The sequence below is a fragment of the Rhinopithecus bieti genome, unplaced genomic scaffold (genome assembly GCF_001698545.2).
Source record: "Rhinopithecus bieti isolate Rb0 unplaced genomic scaffold, ASM169854v2 scaffold_57691, whole genome shotgun sequence".
Classification (NCBI taxonomy): Eukaryota; Metazoa; Chordata; class Mammalia; order Primates; family Cercopithecidae; genus Rhinopithecus; species Rhinopithecus bieti.
In genome coordinates, this window is record NW_016824383.1 from 1,810,625 (window position 1) to 1,828,599 (window position 17,975).

The 17,975-nt window shown below is 39.7% G+C and overlaps 1 protein-coding gene across 1 annotated transcript in view; it reads right to left on the reverse strand.

The window, feature by feature from the left end:
* The window catches only part of RYR2 (ryanodine receptor 2), an 808,217-nt gene that overhangs the window by 570,315 nt on the left and 219,927 nt on the right, over positions 1 to 17,975 (reverse strand). Inside the window, 1 exon segment of the mRNA XM_017862245.1 lies at positions 2,171 to 2,290. Within this exon segment, the coding sequence (XP_017717734.1) occupies positions 2,171 to 2,290 (120 nt within the window).

The following is a 17,975-nucleotide window of genomic DNA, read 5'->3' on the forward strand; positions in this document are numbered from 1 at the left end:
ATCTTATTTTTTTTTAATTTTAGTCCATTTTTAAATAGTTATAAGCTTTATAACTATTTATTTATTTACAACTAGTACATTAACTAGTTGACCTTTATTGCCTTTAGATATTATTCTGCTTCTTATTCTCTTTTTTATATATAATATATTCCCATATAAATTATATATTAAGTATAATTATAGTTATATAAATTAGATTACTCCACTAATATATATAACTTATACATAATTATATATATTATAAAAGTATAATGTCTACAGGCAACACAAGCACATCAAATGTCCAGATAAAAATTGAAATGCTTTTTCTGGTACTCTTAGGGAGAGGGAGAGTGTAGCTTTTTTTAGCTTGACAGCTCTAGAACTGCTTGTTCTGTGGTTCTCCCCACTACTTGAAACATAGCATCTTATGAAATCTATGGGTTCTGCTTCCCTCCTCTATTTTTTTTTGTTGTTGTTGTTTGTTTTTGGTTTGATCCTTCTCTATCCTTTGCCTCTATCACCCCTGCAATTTTTCCTCAGAGGAGGGCTTTGACCTGTAAGGGAGCTTTACATGGTTAGTTATAAAAGTCCATAGGGCCAAGGTTACTCCAGAAACATCTCACCTCACTATGCCATGGTTCCTTTGCTCCCTCTTAGTTCTTTTTCTTTGTCTTTTCTTTTCCACAGAATCCTGCTCTATCACCCAGGCTGGAGTGCAGTGGTGTGATCTTGACTGACTGCAATCTTCGCTTCCTGGGTTCAAGCGATTCTCCTGCCTCAGTCTCCCAAGTAGCTGGGATTACAGGTGTGCATTACCACACCCAGCTAATTTTTGTATTTTTAATAGAGACAGGGTTTTGCTATGTTGACCAGACTGGTCTTGAACTCCTGACCTCAAGTGATCCCTCTGCCTTGGATCCCAAAGTGCTGGGATCACAGGCGTGAGCCACCATGCTTGGAGTGGTTGCTGTTTTCACATTGGCCCACCACAGTTTCCAGCAAGGATTTGTCACTGACTTTCAGAGACAATAGAAATCATGTCGCCTCTCTTGCACTTCCTCCTGTACATTTACTGACACCAAATTTAGGAATAACTTGCCACTTAGTTTGTCTTGGATACTGTATTGTCTGTGGGTGTGAGTTTTGCCCTCTTCATAGCTCTGTCTGGTTTTATGTGGAGATTCAAAGAGATGAAAAACTATGCCTTCTTGATAATTCCTCATTTCTCCCTGAATTTTTAATAATTACAAGGTGGGTCTGTCTCAAAGTGAATCGTTCCTAAAAGTAAAACCTCAACTTCTAATTTCTGAAATATAGAGACACAGATGAAAATTCATTCATATACAGAATGTACAGTAAATATCCACAGTTAGGAATCAGGAATAACGAATCAAAACATATCAACAGATTTAAGTGTTTATATTTCTGCAAGAAAATCTATGCTGATATTATGAACCATTCTCTTTTAGGCAAAGATCAGCCTAAAAAAATAAATATCCTAGGAGCGGTTGTCTCAAAAAGTTAGTTCTGCCTTTGATTTTAAAATTCCATAGCTTAAGATATTTCTGGGCTCATTTCCAAGAGTACATATATAATTTACAGTGTCTGACTACTTACTGCTGACAATCTTTCTGTCCTTTCCCCTTTAGGATCAATGCAAGAGATACCACTTTGAGGAAAAAAAGTCATATCCCATTTTCTACCAATGAAAGTCAAATCCAGATATATCTGTGTGAACTATATCTATACCCAGGTTTACCTATTGTAAACATGAACTGGGATCTAGAGTTTTGACTTTTTGTTAATACAGAAAATTGAAAGTCTATCTTATAAAAACTATAATGAGCCTACGACTATTGGTTCCTCTTCAAACTTAATAATCCATTAAATCATCCTAGCCTTTATCAGTTTTCAAATTATATCATTTATTTACTTGTTTGCTTTTCTACTAGAATATAAACATCATGGGGCAAGGACTTTCTGTGTTCTTGGTAACAATCTTATCCCTAGTTCTTTGTACCCAGAAGAGACTCAATTAAAAATCAGCAAAATGGAGTTGAAAACATTTTTATATCCCTTTCATTTATATAGTATGTGTTCCACAGAAAATAGTAGAGAGCTCATAAATAACTTCAATGCCACTAGTAAAACTTGCATATTTGAATAGCCTTGAAAGACTTCATCCCACCTTGGAATTGGAAGTGGACTCCAAGAAACAAAGTCTGTTGCCAAATCCTTCTGCTGCCAAGCATAGTTTCTGTTGTTCTTTGTGGATGGTTGCGGTGCACTGCAGAACCACTTCATCATCCTGCAAAGGGGGAGAAAGAGAGGGAAAAATAAGTGAGATCTGACATGACTGCACAGTCCAAATTGGATCTTGAAGAACATTATTTTAGTGCATTTAAAAAATCTGTGCGCAATGTAAAAACTACTGTCAAAAAAAACAACCAAAAGAAACCCCTACAGAATCAGTCCCTGATGTACTTTTATTTGCAAAAGGCAATTGGGTGGGGAGAAGAGGTGAGCTACAGCCACTCAAGGCAATCAGCAGTTTTCTGATTGTACTGACTGATCCCCAGAGGCAACCTGAACAAATAAAAGTAAAATACAGGATTTTCATAGTATTATCGCTATTTTAGTCATAAAATTAACAAGAAATTGTCTGACACATTTCTAGGACACCAAGTATCATCAAGAATGGAACAGATTCTAATAGCAGGCACACGTGTCATTTCAAAACTCACACAGGAAAACAGGTCAATAACGGAACTTTCTCAGTTCAAAGTGATGGCAAAAGTCATCTTAGTTCAACCACGCATTAGTTGCTTGATCACATCTGAAAGGATGCAGGGTTGCTTAAAAATGCATGGAGAGACAATTTCGTATTTCAGTCCTCTGAAAGCCAAAACAGGTTTCCAATCAATTAGTTAAGCAAGGTTACTGAAGAAACTACACATGGGGAAAGATGAAAATTAGGAGGACTCAATACAGGCAGCGCGAGTGCTGCAGGAATCACGGACTGTAGAACAAACAAGATCTGGATTCCCATCCCAGCTCACCATGTACCAGGTTATATGATGTGAGGCGAAGTACTGAATTTTTAAAATGATGAAGTAAATCCGATAAAGCACCTTACATAATGACTACCATACAAAAGGCACCAAATGCACAGTAAGTAAATGGAAAATACAGGTTCTATGTGGCAAGGGCCTAAAAAGTCTGACCATTTATGTGTTTTGACAGCTCAACCTCAAAGAAACAAAAGAAAACAGAGTAGTAAAAAAGCAATATAATCATCAACCCTTCTAATTAGACAGAAAACAGATACACAAGTATATTCTAGAAGCCCTTCACCAAAGTAGTATGGCAGGGCATAGGTGATGAGAATAAAGCCTCAAAAGCAGACAGCAAGTTTTTTTTAGCTAACCTAAAGAATATGCTATATGGCTGGGCGTGGTGGCTCACACCTGTAATCCCAGCACTTTGGGAGGCCAAGACGGGAGGATCACCTAAGATTGGGAGCTCGAGACCAGCCTGACCAACATGGAGAAACCCCATCTCTACTAAAAATACAAAAATTAGCCGGGTGTGGTGGTACATGCCTGTAATCCCAGCTACTCAGGAGGCTTAGGCAGGAGAATTGCTTGAACCTGGGAGGCAGAGGTTGCAGTGAGCTGAGATCGTGCCATTCACTCTAGCCTGGGCAACAAGGGCAAAATTCCATCTCAAAAAAAAAAAAAAAAAAAAAAAAGAATATGCCATATAAATTGGAAAGGCGCCACTCTAATTTGTATTTTAAATCCTTGTAATGCTTTGTATTTGCCTTTATTTCCTATATGGTAGCAGCAATATTTAATAGCATAGCTTATAGCACCAGCCACAGGCAAAACCCAATATTTTTAACAACCACCTCCTAACTGACGCTCCAGGTGCTCACTGATTTCCAGTGAACATTCATTTGTTTTCTTTAAAACATCATTTGCTAAAAAAAATAGCATTTTTCTCATAGGATAGGGTACATCTGAATATAAATTCATGTGCACTGTGGTTATAATAAAAACAATCATGAAGTACTTTGGAGCTTATATAATCTGCAAGATTGAAGCTATATTGTGTTCCAAATACGTAGTGTAATTAAAACAAAAGAACCAAAAATGGTGCTGGTGTGCTCAGTGCCTTATGAAATCCCCAGAGGCTTTTACTATTTTGTCTTACCTACCCTATGGAACTAACTCTAACATGCAAACTACACTCTTGGGTAAGTAACCACACTCTTACTCCTTTGGATGCTGGAGGCTATTTAAATACAATTTAATACATAATTAATTATGAACTAAAGACAGTTTGGGAATGAGAATAAGAGAAGACAGCAAGACTAGGTAAAAACAAAATCACAGGCATATGGGACAAGTGGGAGTAACAGAGCTCACTCAGTAAGCCCCGGAAGAAGAGAAGGCACACCATCTTCACAAAAGGTACAGTGGATGCCCATCCTGGCATTAACTTATTTAATCCTCACGATACCCCCGTGGTATAAAGATGACCCACACTTATCCAGATGAGGAAAATGGGGCATAAAGTAACTTGTTACTCACAGAGGGCTTATCAGACATATTTCCAGAAATTGATCACTAAACCTAATTCATCTGAATTAGATTCAGATAATTCAGTCTGTAATCCCACACAGCTTCTAGAGACTCAATTGATTTTTACCATGTATGTTATGTATAAAAGTGCTTCTCAATCTGTAAGGTGCATCCTATCGCCCATGGATCCTGCTAAGATGCAGATTCTGATTGGGAAAGTCTTGAGTGGGACTGATTGTGCATTTCTAACAAGCTCTCAAGTATGAACCACACTCTGAGGATCTAGGGCCCAGAAAGGGACCCAGAAAATATATAGATCCTAAGAAAGATATGAAGTTTTTTTTCTTTTCTTTTCTTGAGGCAGAGTCTCACTCTGTTACCCAGGCTGGAGTGCAGTTGCACGATCCCAGCTCACTGCCACCTCTGCCTCCTGGCTTCAAGTGATTCTCCTGCCTCAGCTTCCCAAGTAACTAGGACTATAGGCGAGCACTACCACGCCCTGCTCATTTTTTGTATTTTTAGTAGAGACAGGGTCTCACTATGTTGCCCAGGCTGGTCTCGAACTCCTGAGCTCAGGCAATCCACCCACCTCGGCCTCCCAAAGTGCCAGGATTACAGGCGTGAGCCACTGCGCCCAGCCAGATATGAGTATCTTTTTGATATATGATATAGGAAACCTATAGGAGTTTGAAGACAATCTTTAACAGTCAAATATTAAAATAAGCCCAGGTACTTTGGACAAATCAGAAATTAAAGCTCATGTGGAGATGCCCATTAGTATGTAAGACATGCCAATCATCTAAGGGAAAGGAATGGATTTAAATACTATATTAAGCTATACTATCCAATGTATGAGACCAGCTCACTTATACAAAGTTTCACTTCAATCCAGTGCCTTAACACTGTATGATAGAGTGCCTGGTAATGAAGCAATATTAAGTTCAGGAGAGCTCTGCTATACCACCAAGGAGAGAGGCTATAGCTACAGCTTTCAATCATGGTTCAACTTTGAATGATAGAATCTAATCCGACATACTCATCAAAGCTTTTGACAGTTTACCCAGAAGCTGCTTTTATTTTACTTTCCAGTAAGCAAAGGGTTCCCTTTGGACAGAAAGTAAAATATACCGAACACTTAATGAACCAAACACCAATTCACAAGCCACCTGCCAGTTGCCTTTAATTAACCCATCATTCATCTCAAAGCACACTTCCTCTCCAGAATCACTGTGGTCTGACAGCATGCAGCGCAGGCATTTGAGAGGTTTTGATAAATAGCTTAATGTTTTCTATTTATTATTATCCATATGTATAGTAGGTAACATATATATTAAGTATACATGAGGATATTGTGTACATGCACACGTGCTCACACATACATGTACACACACACACACACACACACAATCTAGTTTCTATTCCAACAATAAAGATCAACACTGCCAAATACTAATGTGATCCAGAGGGTTAACCTACCTGACAGAACAATACAGATATTAATTAAAGTATGTTTTCCTGGGTCATAAGGCCTCTTCTGAATTAGTATTTGCTATGCAGCCCGAGGTGCAGACTTGTAATTCATATGTCCTGCTTTTGCATTTTGGCTGCATGTACCAATAGTGTTTCAGTGCTTAAATGCACATGATGACCATCATTTTTTTTACCTTGGCCCATAAAGACTAAAAGTACCCTTGAATATTCATCCTTTACTAAACAAACTTGAAGAAACAAATGTATTGATCTTTCTTTATACAAATTCTGGAGGAAATAATAAATAACCAACCACTTACAAGAAACCTCATGAGCAATTAGATAAATGGAAGCACTTACATAAGGGTGACATCCACCTTGGAGTTACCAAGTCCTGTGGGTTCTATTCCATCAATACTTTTCCAGTCCATCCATTTCTCACCACCTTAGTCCAAGCTACAATCATCTCTCATTTTGACATCTTTAAAATCCACTGAATGGTTCTCCACACTGCAAACTCCCTTCCAAGGAGCTTTAGCTTGAGGCCACACCATCAATCTGTACTGTATGGGGTGCTGGCTTAAAACCCTTCAATGGTTTCCAATTGCTCTAAAGATAAAAGCCAAAAAATCCTTGAGCCGGTCGGGCGCAGTAGCTCACACCTGTAATCCCAGCACTCTGGGAGGCCCAGCGGGTGGATCACTTGAGGTCAGGAGATCGAGACCAGCCTGGCCAACACGGTGAAACCCCCTCTCTACTAAAAGTACAAAAATTAGCTGGGTGTGGTGGTGTGCACCTGTAGTCCCAGCTACTTGGGAGGCTGAGGCAGGAGAATCTCTTGAACCCAGGAAGCAGAGGTTGCAGTGAGCCGAGATTGTGCTACTATGCTCCAGCTTGGGCAACTGAGCAAGACTTCATCTCAAAAAACAAACAATAAAAAAAAAAAATCCTTCAGCCTACAAGGCTCTACACTGTATAGTCTGGCATCAGCCTGATATCTCCAACCAACCTTCCTTCATCCCTTTGCTCCTACAGGACTTTTGCATGCACTATTAAACCCCTATCTCTCTTCTCTAGTTAACACTTATCCATCTTTCAAACTTCAACCCAGGCATCCTTTCAAGGCTGTGTTGAGATTAGACCCGCCAGGCTACTAATTCTTTTGTTTTGCACTCCCATACATTGTATTTTTCCTTTAGTTTCTTCAATTGTCATTAGGCGTTCATTTGTGTAATTATTAATGTCTGATTATTAAACTGAGTCTGGGCCGGGTGCGATGGCTCACATCCCAGCACTCTGGGAGGCCGAGGCTGGTGGATCAGCTGAGGTCAGGAGTTCGAGACCAGCCTGGCCGACATGGTGAAACCCCATCTTTACTTAAAATAAAAAATACAAAAATTAACCGGGCATAGTGGTGGGTGCCTGTAAACCCAGCTACTCAGGAGGCTGAGGCAGGAGAATTGCTTGAACCCAGGAGGCGGAGGTTGCAGTGAGCCAAGATTGTGCCACTGTACTCCAGCCTGGGTGACAACAGCGAGACTCCATCTCAAATAATAATAATAATAATAATAAAACCGAGTCTGTTATTACCTAGAATTATAGCCCCAGTATCTAGCATAATGTCAGGTATATAAAAGGGCATCAATCAACAGCAGTTGAATGAATGAATAAGAACAAACAATGCCCAAAATTTGTAATAAGTTAATAGCACTAAATCAGCACTACCCTTTCACTGAATTGCCCACTTTGGACATTGCAGTTCAAAAACAAAGTTCAACATGAGATCTTTCTCAATAGCGAAGAAATGTTGCCTTCCCCAAATCATCTTACTGAGGATTGGCTAAATGAGAAACTGTGGCTACAATGCAGACATATACAAGCCTTACTTAGCAAAGAAAGTAGATAAGGCATTCAGGGATGCCTAGCGACCTCAAACTTGGCCAGACAGTACACCGGTTGATCCCAGAACAGGAGAAAGAAAATAGAAAACCTTCAAAGAATCAGGAGATGTAGAAAGTAGGAGACAGAGAAAGCCCAAAGCTGCTTAGGGAGAGCAGGGGTGGCGACAGTGGAAGAGGGGGACATGTTGAGGGGTGAATTACGGGACAGCCTATGTGCATGCTCGTGTGTGTGTGTGTGTGTGTGTGTGTGTGTGTGTGTGTGTGTGTCTGTACATTTAGTAATTCTGAGCAAAGCTAGCCTGACTGCTGCTCACAAACCTGTGAGGTCACACACACGGAAAACCACTTCCACAGTCGCCCTATCTAAAATAGCAGCCCCTATCACGCTGAGTCCCTTGTCTTAATTTTTCCCCTTTATTATCACTACCTGACACTATATTATATGCTATTTGCTTTTTTAAAATTTTTCTGAGCCTCCCCACTAGAATGCAAGTTCTGTAAGGGAAAGGACATTGTCACTTTTACTAATGGTGATCACCAAAGCCTGTAAGAATGCTGGCTCACAGGAAGCACTCAATCAAAAAATATCTGTTAAATGAGTGGATAGATGACCTCTAATGCAATTCGATCCCAACAAGGGGGTGGCATTTAGAGGGGTTTCTGCTTTTCCATTACAACAAATAAGAATCAAATAAAAGATACTCCATTCCTTCCGTACAAACATCTGGAAGCATTCAAGGGTGAGCCTACGCATTTTATTCAGTATCTCCCCATGCCACTTGCACATCAATTTCCTAACTGATATTTAATAACAAGGAACAGAATTCATAAACCATGATGATGATGTTACTTGCAGACAGAAATCACTTCTTTGCAGTTACTTAGACCTAATGCTGTCCATTTCTATGGGTTCCAATAGCATCAGGATCTGTGTGAGAGCAGGAGTAAGATCTGTTTTGTTCACCAGTATATCTCTATTGTCTAGCACTGTGCCTGCAAATGTAATGAACTCAATAAGTGATTGCTTATCACAATCCACCTTAAGATTATTCATAAATATGTGATGCCATGCTGACAGACACAGTCTCTTTTTAGAACTGCCAAGGTAAGATCTTATTTAATTTCCAATCAAAGCTGGTATTGTATGATCCCATTAAGTGATTTCATGGTTTCATGCAGCCAGGAAATAGGGCAATATTGGAGGAAAATTACCGATCCTGTCTATCATTGCTGTGACAAATTTTAATGTATCATAAGCATCCACAGCATCAATATAAAACCCAATGTATCACTGGAAAAAAGCAACGCAGTCCCTTCTTTTTCCCCTATTTTAAGTACAACAATGCTCTTTGTGTACATAATCTAAACAAATCAATCATATATTACACTCTTGAAAACTCAATGAATAGTCTTAATAGCTCTGGTCATTAAAAAAAAAAAAATCTCTCACATCATGCCAAGTATTTTCCCTAAGCTCTTACTCTTCTTGTCTTCTGAGATTTTTTTCCAGGTTTAGACTTGTGTAACTGGTCCTCTAAGTTATGCCCTGAGAATTTTTCCATAATTAGCATCAACTCAGGAAGCTCACTATATGTATCTTATCCTGTGGTTATCTCTCCAGCACATCGGCTTAAACTCCACGGAAACCAGTAGCTTGAGGAAAATAAATGCTTTAGTGAAAACCTAAGTTAATAATTATCCATTTTAGACAACTGTACATAGAAAACATTCAGTCAATATATGTTAAGTTGAATTCCTTTCTGTATTTCCTGTGACTTTAAAACTCTCGGCCAAGCGCAGAGGCTCACGCCTGTAATCCCAGCACTTTGGGAGGCCGAGGCAGGTGGATCACCTGAGGTCCGGAGTTTGAGACTAGGCTGGCCAACATGGTGAAACTCCATCTCTACTAAAAATACAAAAAATTAGCTGGGCATGGTGGTGTGTGCCTGTAATCCCAGCTACTCAAGAGACTAAGGCAGGAGAATCGTTTGAACCCAAGAGGTGGAGGTTGAAGTGAGCCAAGAGAATGCCATTGCACTCTGGCCTAGGCAACAAGAGCGAAACTCCATCTCAAACAAACAAAAAAAACTCTTTAGAACAGAGATCTAATATTTATGGAAGAAAGGCCAGAACTGGAATACTGGATTCTGACAATTTTGTGATGAGTAAATAAGACATGATTTCTACAATCACTGTTGCCAAGTCTGCTGGAACAGTACAGAATGGAGAACAATTCTCAAACATCAACAGTTTTTTTCAAATAGTCATTCATCATTTAAAAGCTATTCACTCAGATGCAATACATGGTAGGAAATATTATAAGAGCTAAATTGCCTAACAAACAAAAGATCCCTGAACTCATTAGGTTTGCATTCTAGCAAGAGAAGAGGATGAATTTTAAAAAGTAAACTAAAAATCTGAAAATCTTAGAAGGTGAAAAGTTCTATGGAAAGACAAAAGAACACTATAAGGCAATCAGAAATGCTACTGGGCTGGGGGAAGTTGAGGTTATCAACAGAATTGCCAGGGCCTCATTGAGGGGGTGACTTTTGAGCAAAGACTTTAAGGAGGAATGAGAAACTGACCCAATGACGATGTGGAGGAGGAGCAATCCAGGGAGAGGGAAAGCTGGTGAAAGCCCCCTAGGCAGGAAAGCATGGTCTCAACATCATCAGGAAATTTGCACCTAGAGCAGAGTAAGCTAGGGGAAGTGGGTGGGAGATGAGATCAGAAATAATGGGCCCAGACCATGGAAAGCCTTGATGTCAGTGTAAGACCTTTGGATTTTACTGGGGTAAATGGGGAGCCACTGGGTCGTGTACTAAATGCAGAGTGTAGAAAGGCAAGGAAGAAGCAGTTACCCAAGAGGGGTCACTGCAACCATTCAGGGAGGGAGATGGTGACTCAAACCAGAATGGTAGCGGTGGAAGTAGAGAGAAATGATCAAATTCTAGATATGTGTTGCATTTATCGAGTGGCAATTATGTTGCAGGCATGGTGATAAGTGCTTACAAGTTGATCTCATTTATCCCATCATTACTTTTGACATTTATGTCATACAGACAAATAAAATGTTATCTATGCTATTTTTTTTTCCTTAAAGCAAATAAGTAGTTAACAGAATAAGCTGAGATAATTCCAAATAAAAGAACCCAATATTTTTGGACTTTCACTAAGTCTATAGTTACTCATTTAAAATACAGGCAGTCCTCAATTTGCATTCTAGTACAGGACCATAAAAATGACTGTCTTCAGACAAGCTCTGGGAAAATTCACATTGTTTATCATTGTTCCGTGACCTTTAAGAATTTTTGTCCAAACATTACAAACACCCTATGGTTTATAAATGTATAGAAAAAACTTTCTAAATAGTAAAACTAAATGTATTTAGTACACTATAATTTAGAAGATTGGAAACATTGAGAATTAAAGTGTTTTATTTCTTATTTTATTTTATTTTATTTTTTGTAGAGACAGGGTCTCGCCATGTTGCTCCAGCTGGTCTAGAACTCCTGGGCTTAAGTGATCCGCCCACCTCGGCCTCCCAAAGTGCTGGGATTACAGGTGTGAGCCACACACACCACCAAAGTGTTTTATTTCTTTGTAAAACACTTGTGACCTGCCTTCACTCGTCCCACAATATAACCATCCCGGTGGAGTGAGCATCACTGCTACCCCTGGACAAATTGTCATGCTACTACATTTGAATCAGCTTCAGGAATATTCTCCTTTGTGCTTTCAACGTGCTGATATATCTCTGAGAGTTCTTTAATGTGAAGTTTTTCAACTGGCGTCATTTACTCTGGAACACTTACATCCTATTGGTCACAGTCATTTTCCTTGTACACGCCAATAAGCTCACTTCCGCTAAGTTCCTCTGGGTGTGTATTTACAGGGGGTCAAAGGTCAGGACTGTCATGATTCCATAGCCAGGTCATCCTTTTAGAACTCTTTTATGTTCAATTGGAATTTCGGCTCCCAATGTTATCACTTTTTGTTTCTTTGATGTACTTTCATCTGTGTTAGCCAATTTCCACGTATTCATTTTTTGTAAATCTTGAATCACTGGGGGCAAGAAGGTAACGCCACTACACACTTTGCCTTCTGTGCATGAACTAAAAACCAATATGCAGTGACCAATCACCCACAGACTCTAGGAGAAGTGCTGTGATTGATCACATCAATATAAGTGGCATCTGTTACTTGACAGTGAGTCATATTCACAACGTGGTGGCACTACAGAATAATCTAGTGTTCTCATAGTTTTAATTGCAGTGATATGATCGCACTTGAACTACAGTGTAACTATCTAGTCTTCAGTTCCCCACCAGTGGATGAACTGGATGTCCTCCAAGGTCCCTACAGCCCTCACATTTTATGGTTCTGTGAAAAGGGCAAAAGAAGAAAAGAGAATTCCTCCCATGTGCAAATTCAAGCAGAGAAATTAACTGTACCTTTTACATGTTTACTGTATAGGCCTCTCTCTAGCCTACTATTAAACACAGGAAACGACAGGATATTTCATTAGTAGGCTTAACTATGCTGTGTATGTGGTTTTACACAAGGTGACAGTAGTATCTCTCTCTCTCTTTCTCTCGGTTTGTTTTTTGTTTTTTGTTGTTTTTTCTTTTAATGAGACAGAGTCTTACTCTATTGCCCAGGCTGGAGTGCAGTGGCGTGATCTCGACTCACTGCAACCTCTGCCTCCTAGGTTCAAGCAATTCTCCTGCCTCAGACTCCTGAGTAGCTGGGATTACAGGCACACACCACCACGCCTGGCCAATTTTTGTATTTTTAGTAGAGATGGAGTTTCACCATGTTAGCCAGGCTGGTGTTGAACTCCTGACCTCAGGTGATCTGCCCGCCGTGGCCTCCCGAAGTGCTGGGATTACAGGTGTGAGCTACCATGCCTGGTCCAGTAGTATCTTTTTTTTTTTTAATCTCAAAACTAATATTGCTACAGAAGTAATCTGTTGTTCTGTGCTGATGACTCTTATGCAAAAGTTTAAATACAAAATGACACGTAAGAGATTATGGCCTGTGAGGCCAGTATTAACAATGTGCCTTGGTAATGTCAGCCAAAGGAAGCTAGACAGAAACACCCAAATACCAGACACCATCAAGATGACGTCAGACCTCTCACTTTATTTCCAACAGTCGGAGATGGCAGCTGGCCAAGCAGAAGGCAGAAGGCAGAATGTTGCTCTGAATATATAAACATTTCATCAATGCTTTTCTAGTCCCAGTTTAGTAGAAATAAACACTTCTATCAGAAAGGAACTTTACTTTTTCATCTTTAATACACTAAATCAGGAAATCCATCAGTGCTGAGCAAGTATACTGCACCAATAAACTCTAAGTTAATTAACCCATTAGCATTCTGTAACAGTCCAACTGTTGTCAACCAACCAATTCACCTGTGCTGTCCTCACAGGTCATAAGCAATCTTTAGTGAACTGGACTTTTAGCTTCCTGCCAACTAACACGTAGCAAAAATAAAAACTTGAGACATCTTCAGAGAAAGTCTTGAATGCTTTTCTTAAATGTCACAGAAACCAAGAGGTACATAAAAGAAGATATAGATATGCCTTTATTTTATGAATAGCCACCAATAATGACCACATTTTAATAGATCTATTACCCAAATTTTGCCATCCCCCATAGTTCCTTATCTTGATAAGTGGCACTGCCAAGCAAACAGTAATGAATGCCAGATACCCGGGCAGCATCCTGATGACTTCCTCCTCCTGACTGCCTGTAGTCCCGTTACCTGCCCTGACATCACCCCGGCCATAGTGGAAGTCAGCTTCTCACGATCCACCAGACATATTGCATGATCTATTTCCTCCTCCGTCTACAAGTCTACAACACCTTCTCATGTCATTCTGCACTCTACTCACTACAATCCAGCCACACATACCTCTATTTTGTTCCTCAGATGTGCAAGGCCCTTTTCTTTTTTTTTTTTTTTTTTTTTTTTAGATGGAGTCTTACTTTTGCCACCCAGGCTGGCGTGCAATGGCACGATCTATGTTCACTGCAACTTCCACCTCCTGGGTTCAAGGGATTCTCCTGCCTCAGCCTCCCGAGTAGCTGGGATTACAGGCACCCGCCACCACACCTGGCTAATTTTTTTATATTTTTAGTACAGACGGGGTTTCAACATTTTGGCCAGGCTGGTCTCCAACTCCTGACCTCAGGTGATCCACCCGCCTTGGCCTCCCAAAGTGCTGGGATTACAGGTGTGAGCCACCGCGCCCAGCCACAAAGCCCTTTTCTACCTCAAGGCCTTTGCTTGTTCTTCCTCCAGATCTTTGCAAACCCTGCTGTGTCCCATTTTTAAGGTCTTACCTTATTAGCCCTCTCCTTTCCTTCCCATCCTACCTTCCTTCCCACCATTATCTCTCCAGTTCCTTCATAACATGCATCACACTCTATAACTGCTTAGTTTACTCAGCTGTTTCCTTGTTCACTATCTTCTGAAACAGAAGTATGCACACTGCATGAAGGACTGCCGACCTTGTTGATACTGCATCCCTGCTACCCAGCACATAGTACATATTCAATCCTCTATTTGAAAAAAAAAGAATGAAAGATACTTTCTATACCTTTAAAAGGGAAAGGAGCTGCCATTGATTACATTCTAGAACTACCTCCTTCCTAGGTGTATCATTAAGCATCTACTCCCAGGTACTATGCATTATTTCAATGAAATCGCAATGGGAGGTTCACGTTAGTTTTATTTATCAACTTATACCTGTCATATAGCACAGCATCTGGCACAGAAGCGATGGTCAATGGCTAAGAAATGAAGAGCTCTATGAGTTAAGTATTATTACTATTATTATGGTTTTACTCTACAGATGAGCAAAAAGAACCATTGTAAGAGTAAACCATTTGCTCATGGATGCGCAGGTAGTCGAATGAGGCTTAAATCTGGGCCCACACAACTCCAAAATCTATGTTCCTAGCCTCAAGGCTATCTTGTCTCCTACAGTGATATCAAATCACTGCACTAAAAGACAAAGTACTGTCCTGTGATTTCCTAAATATCTTTAGATGGTGGGCTACAGCTAAAGTGAACAGACTCCAGACTTATCATATGCACGCTGAATAGTGTCAATGACAACAAAACCACATGAAAAACAAATTTACAGAAAATGCCAAGCAAATTGGTTTGAATGGAGGAGTGAGATGCAATGGTGAGGTGAGAAAGAGAAGGTTGGATATATTACGAACAGGTAATTAAAATTTAGTCGGTAATTAAAATTTAGACTAAGGAAGGGCAGTCTAAAGTAAATCTACTCAAATTTTTGGTAAAGGAGAAAAAAGAGTGGAAGAGGGAGATCAACACAGAAGACGAGAAAGCGACCTTGCTCACTTTGCGTTTTAGAGATGGAAAAATACTAGAGTTAAGCCTACTTTTTTGGGCTATCGTAGGAAGAATGAATGCATTAACATCTGCCACATCCTTTGGAATTCATTAAAGTACTTGATAAAACAAAGTCGTTGGCTTAGAAGTCAGCAGAGTGTCTTCCTCTTCAATTACTGCTTTCACAAGTTTCCATGTTACCCTAAAATCCAGGAAACGGAATAAAGAGCAGCAGCAGAGAACCAAGGAAGGTGAAGGAGTCAAGGGCACAGCCAGCCCCAGATGCAGGCAAGAAGGTGGTGACTTTGTAGGGAGCTTTGAAATGGTAATCTACTGATGAAAATTTGGTTTCCTTTCTATAATCACCATACACAGGTATATTAGTCTGTTCTCACACTCCTGGTACCAACTTACTGTATTAGTCTATTCTCACGCTGCTGATAAAGACATACCAGAGACTGAGTAATTTATAAAGAAAAAGAGGTTCAATGGACTTACAGTTCCATGCGGCTAGGGAGGCCTCACAATCATGGCAGAAGGCAAAAGGCACATCTTACATGGCGGCAGACAAGAGAAAATGTGAGACAAGCGAAATGGGTTTCCCCTTATAAAATCATCATATTTCATGAGAGTTATTCACTACCACCAAAATAGTATGGGGGAAATCATCCCCATGATTCAATTATCTCCCACTGAGTCCCTCCCACAACATGTGGGAATTGCCACACTCCTGTGTCCCCCTTGGCAGGCCACAGAATAGCAGAACAGTGAAATTACTAAAGAAAAGCTAAACTCACACACACACACACACACACACACACACACACACAGGTATAGCAAGCAGCATAACTAGAACATCACACAAATAATTTGTGGATGCAGATACAATCCTGTAATCAATCGAGTGCCAATCACAAAAGAACTGATGTAGTCAAGATCAATGTGCCCATATAATCACATGAAAAATTCATTTCAGTATCATGATAGATTGCATCTATTGTCTAGTGAAATTTGATTTCAAAATGTGTGAAAAAAATTGAAACTGCCCTCATGAATGTCATCTAATATGTAGTGATGGCAAACTATACTTCTTGATAAATACTAAGCAAAGAAAGAAAGATTCCCAGAAACCAGGAGGCAAAGGAAATTTTTTTGCTCCTATGTTATAAATCCTCTAAATTAAGTAAGGTCCTGAAATGTTTTAACTTTTAAAAAAACATAAAAAGAATTGAAGAGCCTAACATGGCTTGGAAAATAGATGTCATCTATGTGGAATCCACTAGCGGAAGTAGCTATCAGAATTAAGCATTTAATTTGACAATTATCATAAGAAAGTTGGCATATGAGTACAAACATCAGATCTAAAAAGAGTGGACATATTTCAGACATTCAAATTCAGTGTCTGTTCCATGTGAGATGAGATTAACATCGACAGATACATTCACCAAACAGTAACATCAACAAAAATGTACCTGTTTCTCTTTTCCACTTAAAAAATAGCATGAATCAAATCTATGCCTACGTTCCCAGTTCTGAATGATCTGAATTTCCCAGTTGGCATTGAAGACCGCTCACTTATGAAGACTCTGGGTAAACTTCATCATAATATGTGTGGTGAGGATAAGAAAGTTTTCCTAATCCCAGCACTTTGGGAGGCCAAGAAGGGCGGATCACAAGGTCAGCAGATCGAGACCATCCTGGCTAACACGGTGAAACCCCGTCTCTACTAAAACTACAAAAAACTAGCCGGGCGAGGTGGCGGGCACCTCTAGTCCCAGCTACTCGGGAGGCTGAGGCAGGAGAATGGCGTAAACCCGGGAGGCGGAGCTTGCAGTGAGCTGAGATCCAGCCACTGCACTCCAGCCCGGGTGACAGAGCGAGACTCCGACTAAAAAAAAAAAAGTTTTCCTGAGCCTCTCATACCTAGAGTAGAATAGGCCCAAAGAAATGGCTATTAAAGAAAATGAGTGTTCCCATTAGCACATAAAGAATTAAAATCAAACATCGAAATATGCAGAATTTAGCACTCCAAGGCATCTCCTTGACACCTGGTTTATCCATAAGCACAAAGTATTCAGAGATGAAAGCAAGTTCCAGACAGTCTGGCCCCTTAGGATCAGCCTGGTAATTACACCAGAGAGCACTGTCTGTTCTACAAACTGTGAGATATTATGTGTCTATGAAACATTAAATGTATTTATTCATACTACTCTGAAATATTTAGTATCTAAGCAGAGCAGATGAGAGCCATGTGTAAGTATAAATATATGTATAGAGTACACATAACATATTGGTGTCCGTTGCTTGCCTATTTTAGAATGTTGAAAACCATCCTCCTCCTCTCTAAAGAATGAGACCACAATAAACAAGTGGTAGACATTCTCCAAGACCCATACCAGACTCAGATCATACAAACCATGTTAAAATTCTGAAAAGAAAACCACTGTGTACAATTATCCCATGTTAAGTAAGGACACTGAAAACACCACATTTTAAAGAGAGATGCTGAAAAGACTAGGTTATTGCATAAGCTCCAACTATTGCACAAGAAAAGATGGAAAAGTAATTTTAGAAGCAATTTTCAAGATGTAAATCTCTCTATCCACAATCTATTATTTCAAGATAAGGTGATTTTGAAGACATAGTCCTTTCTTGTATTGCACA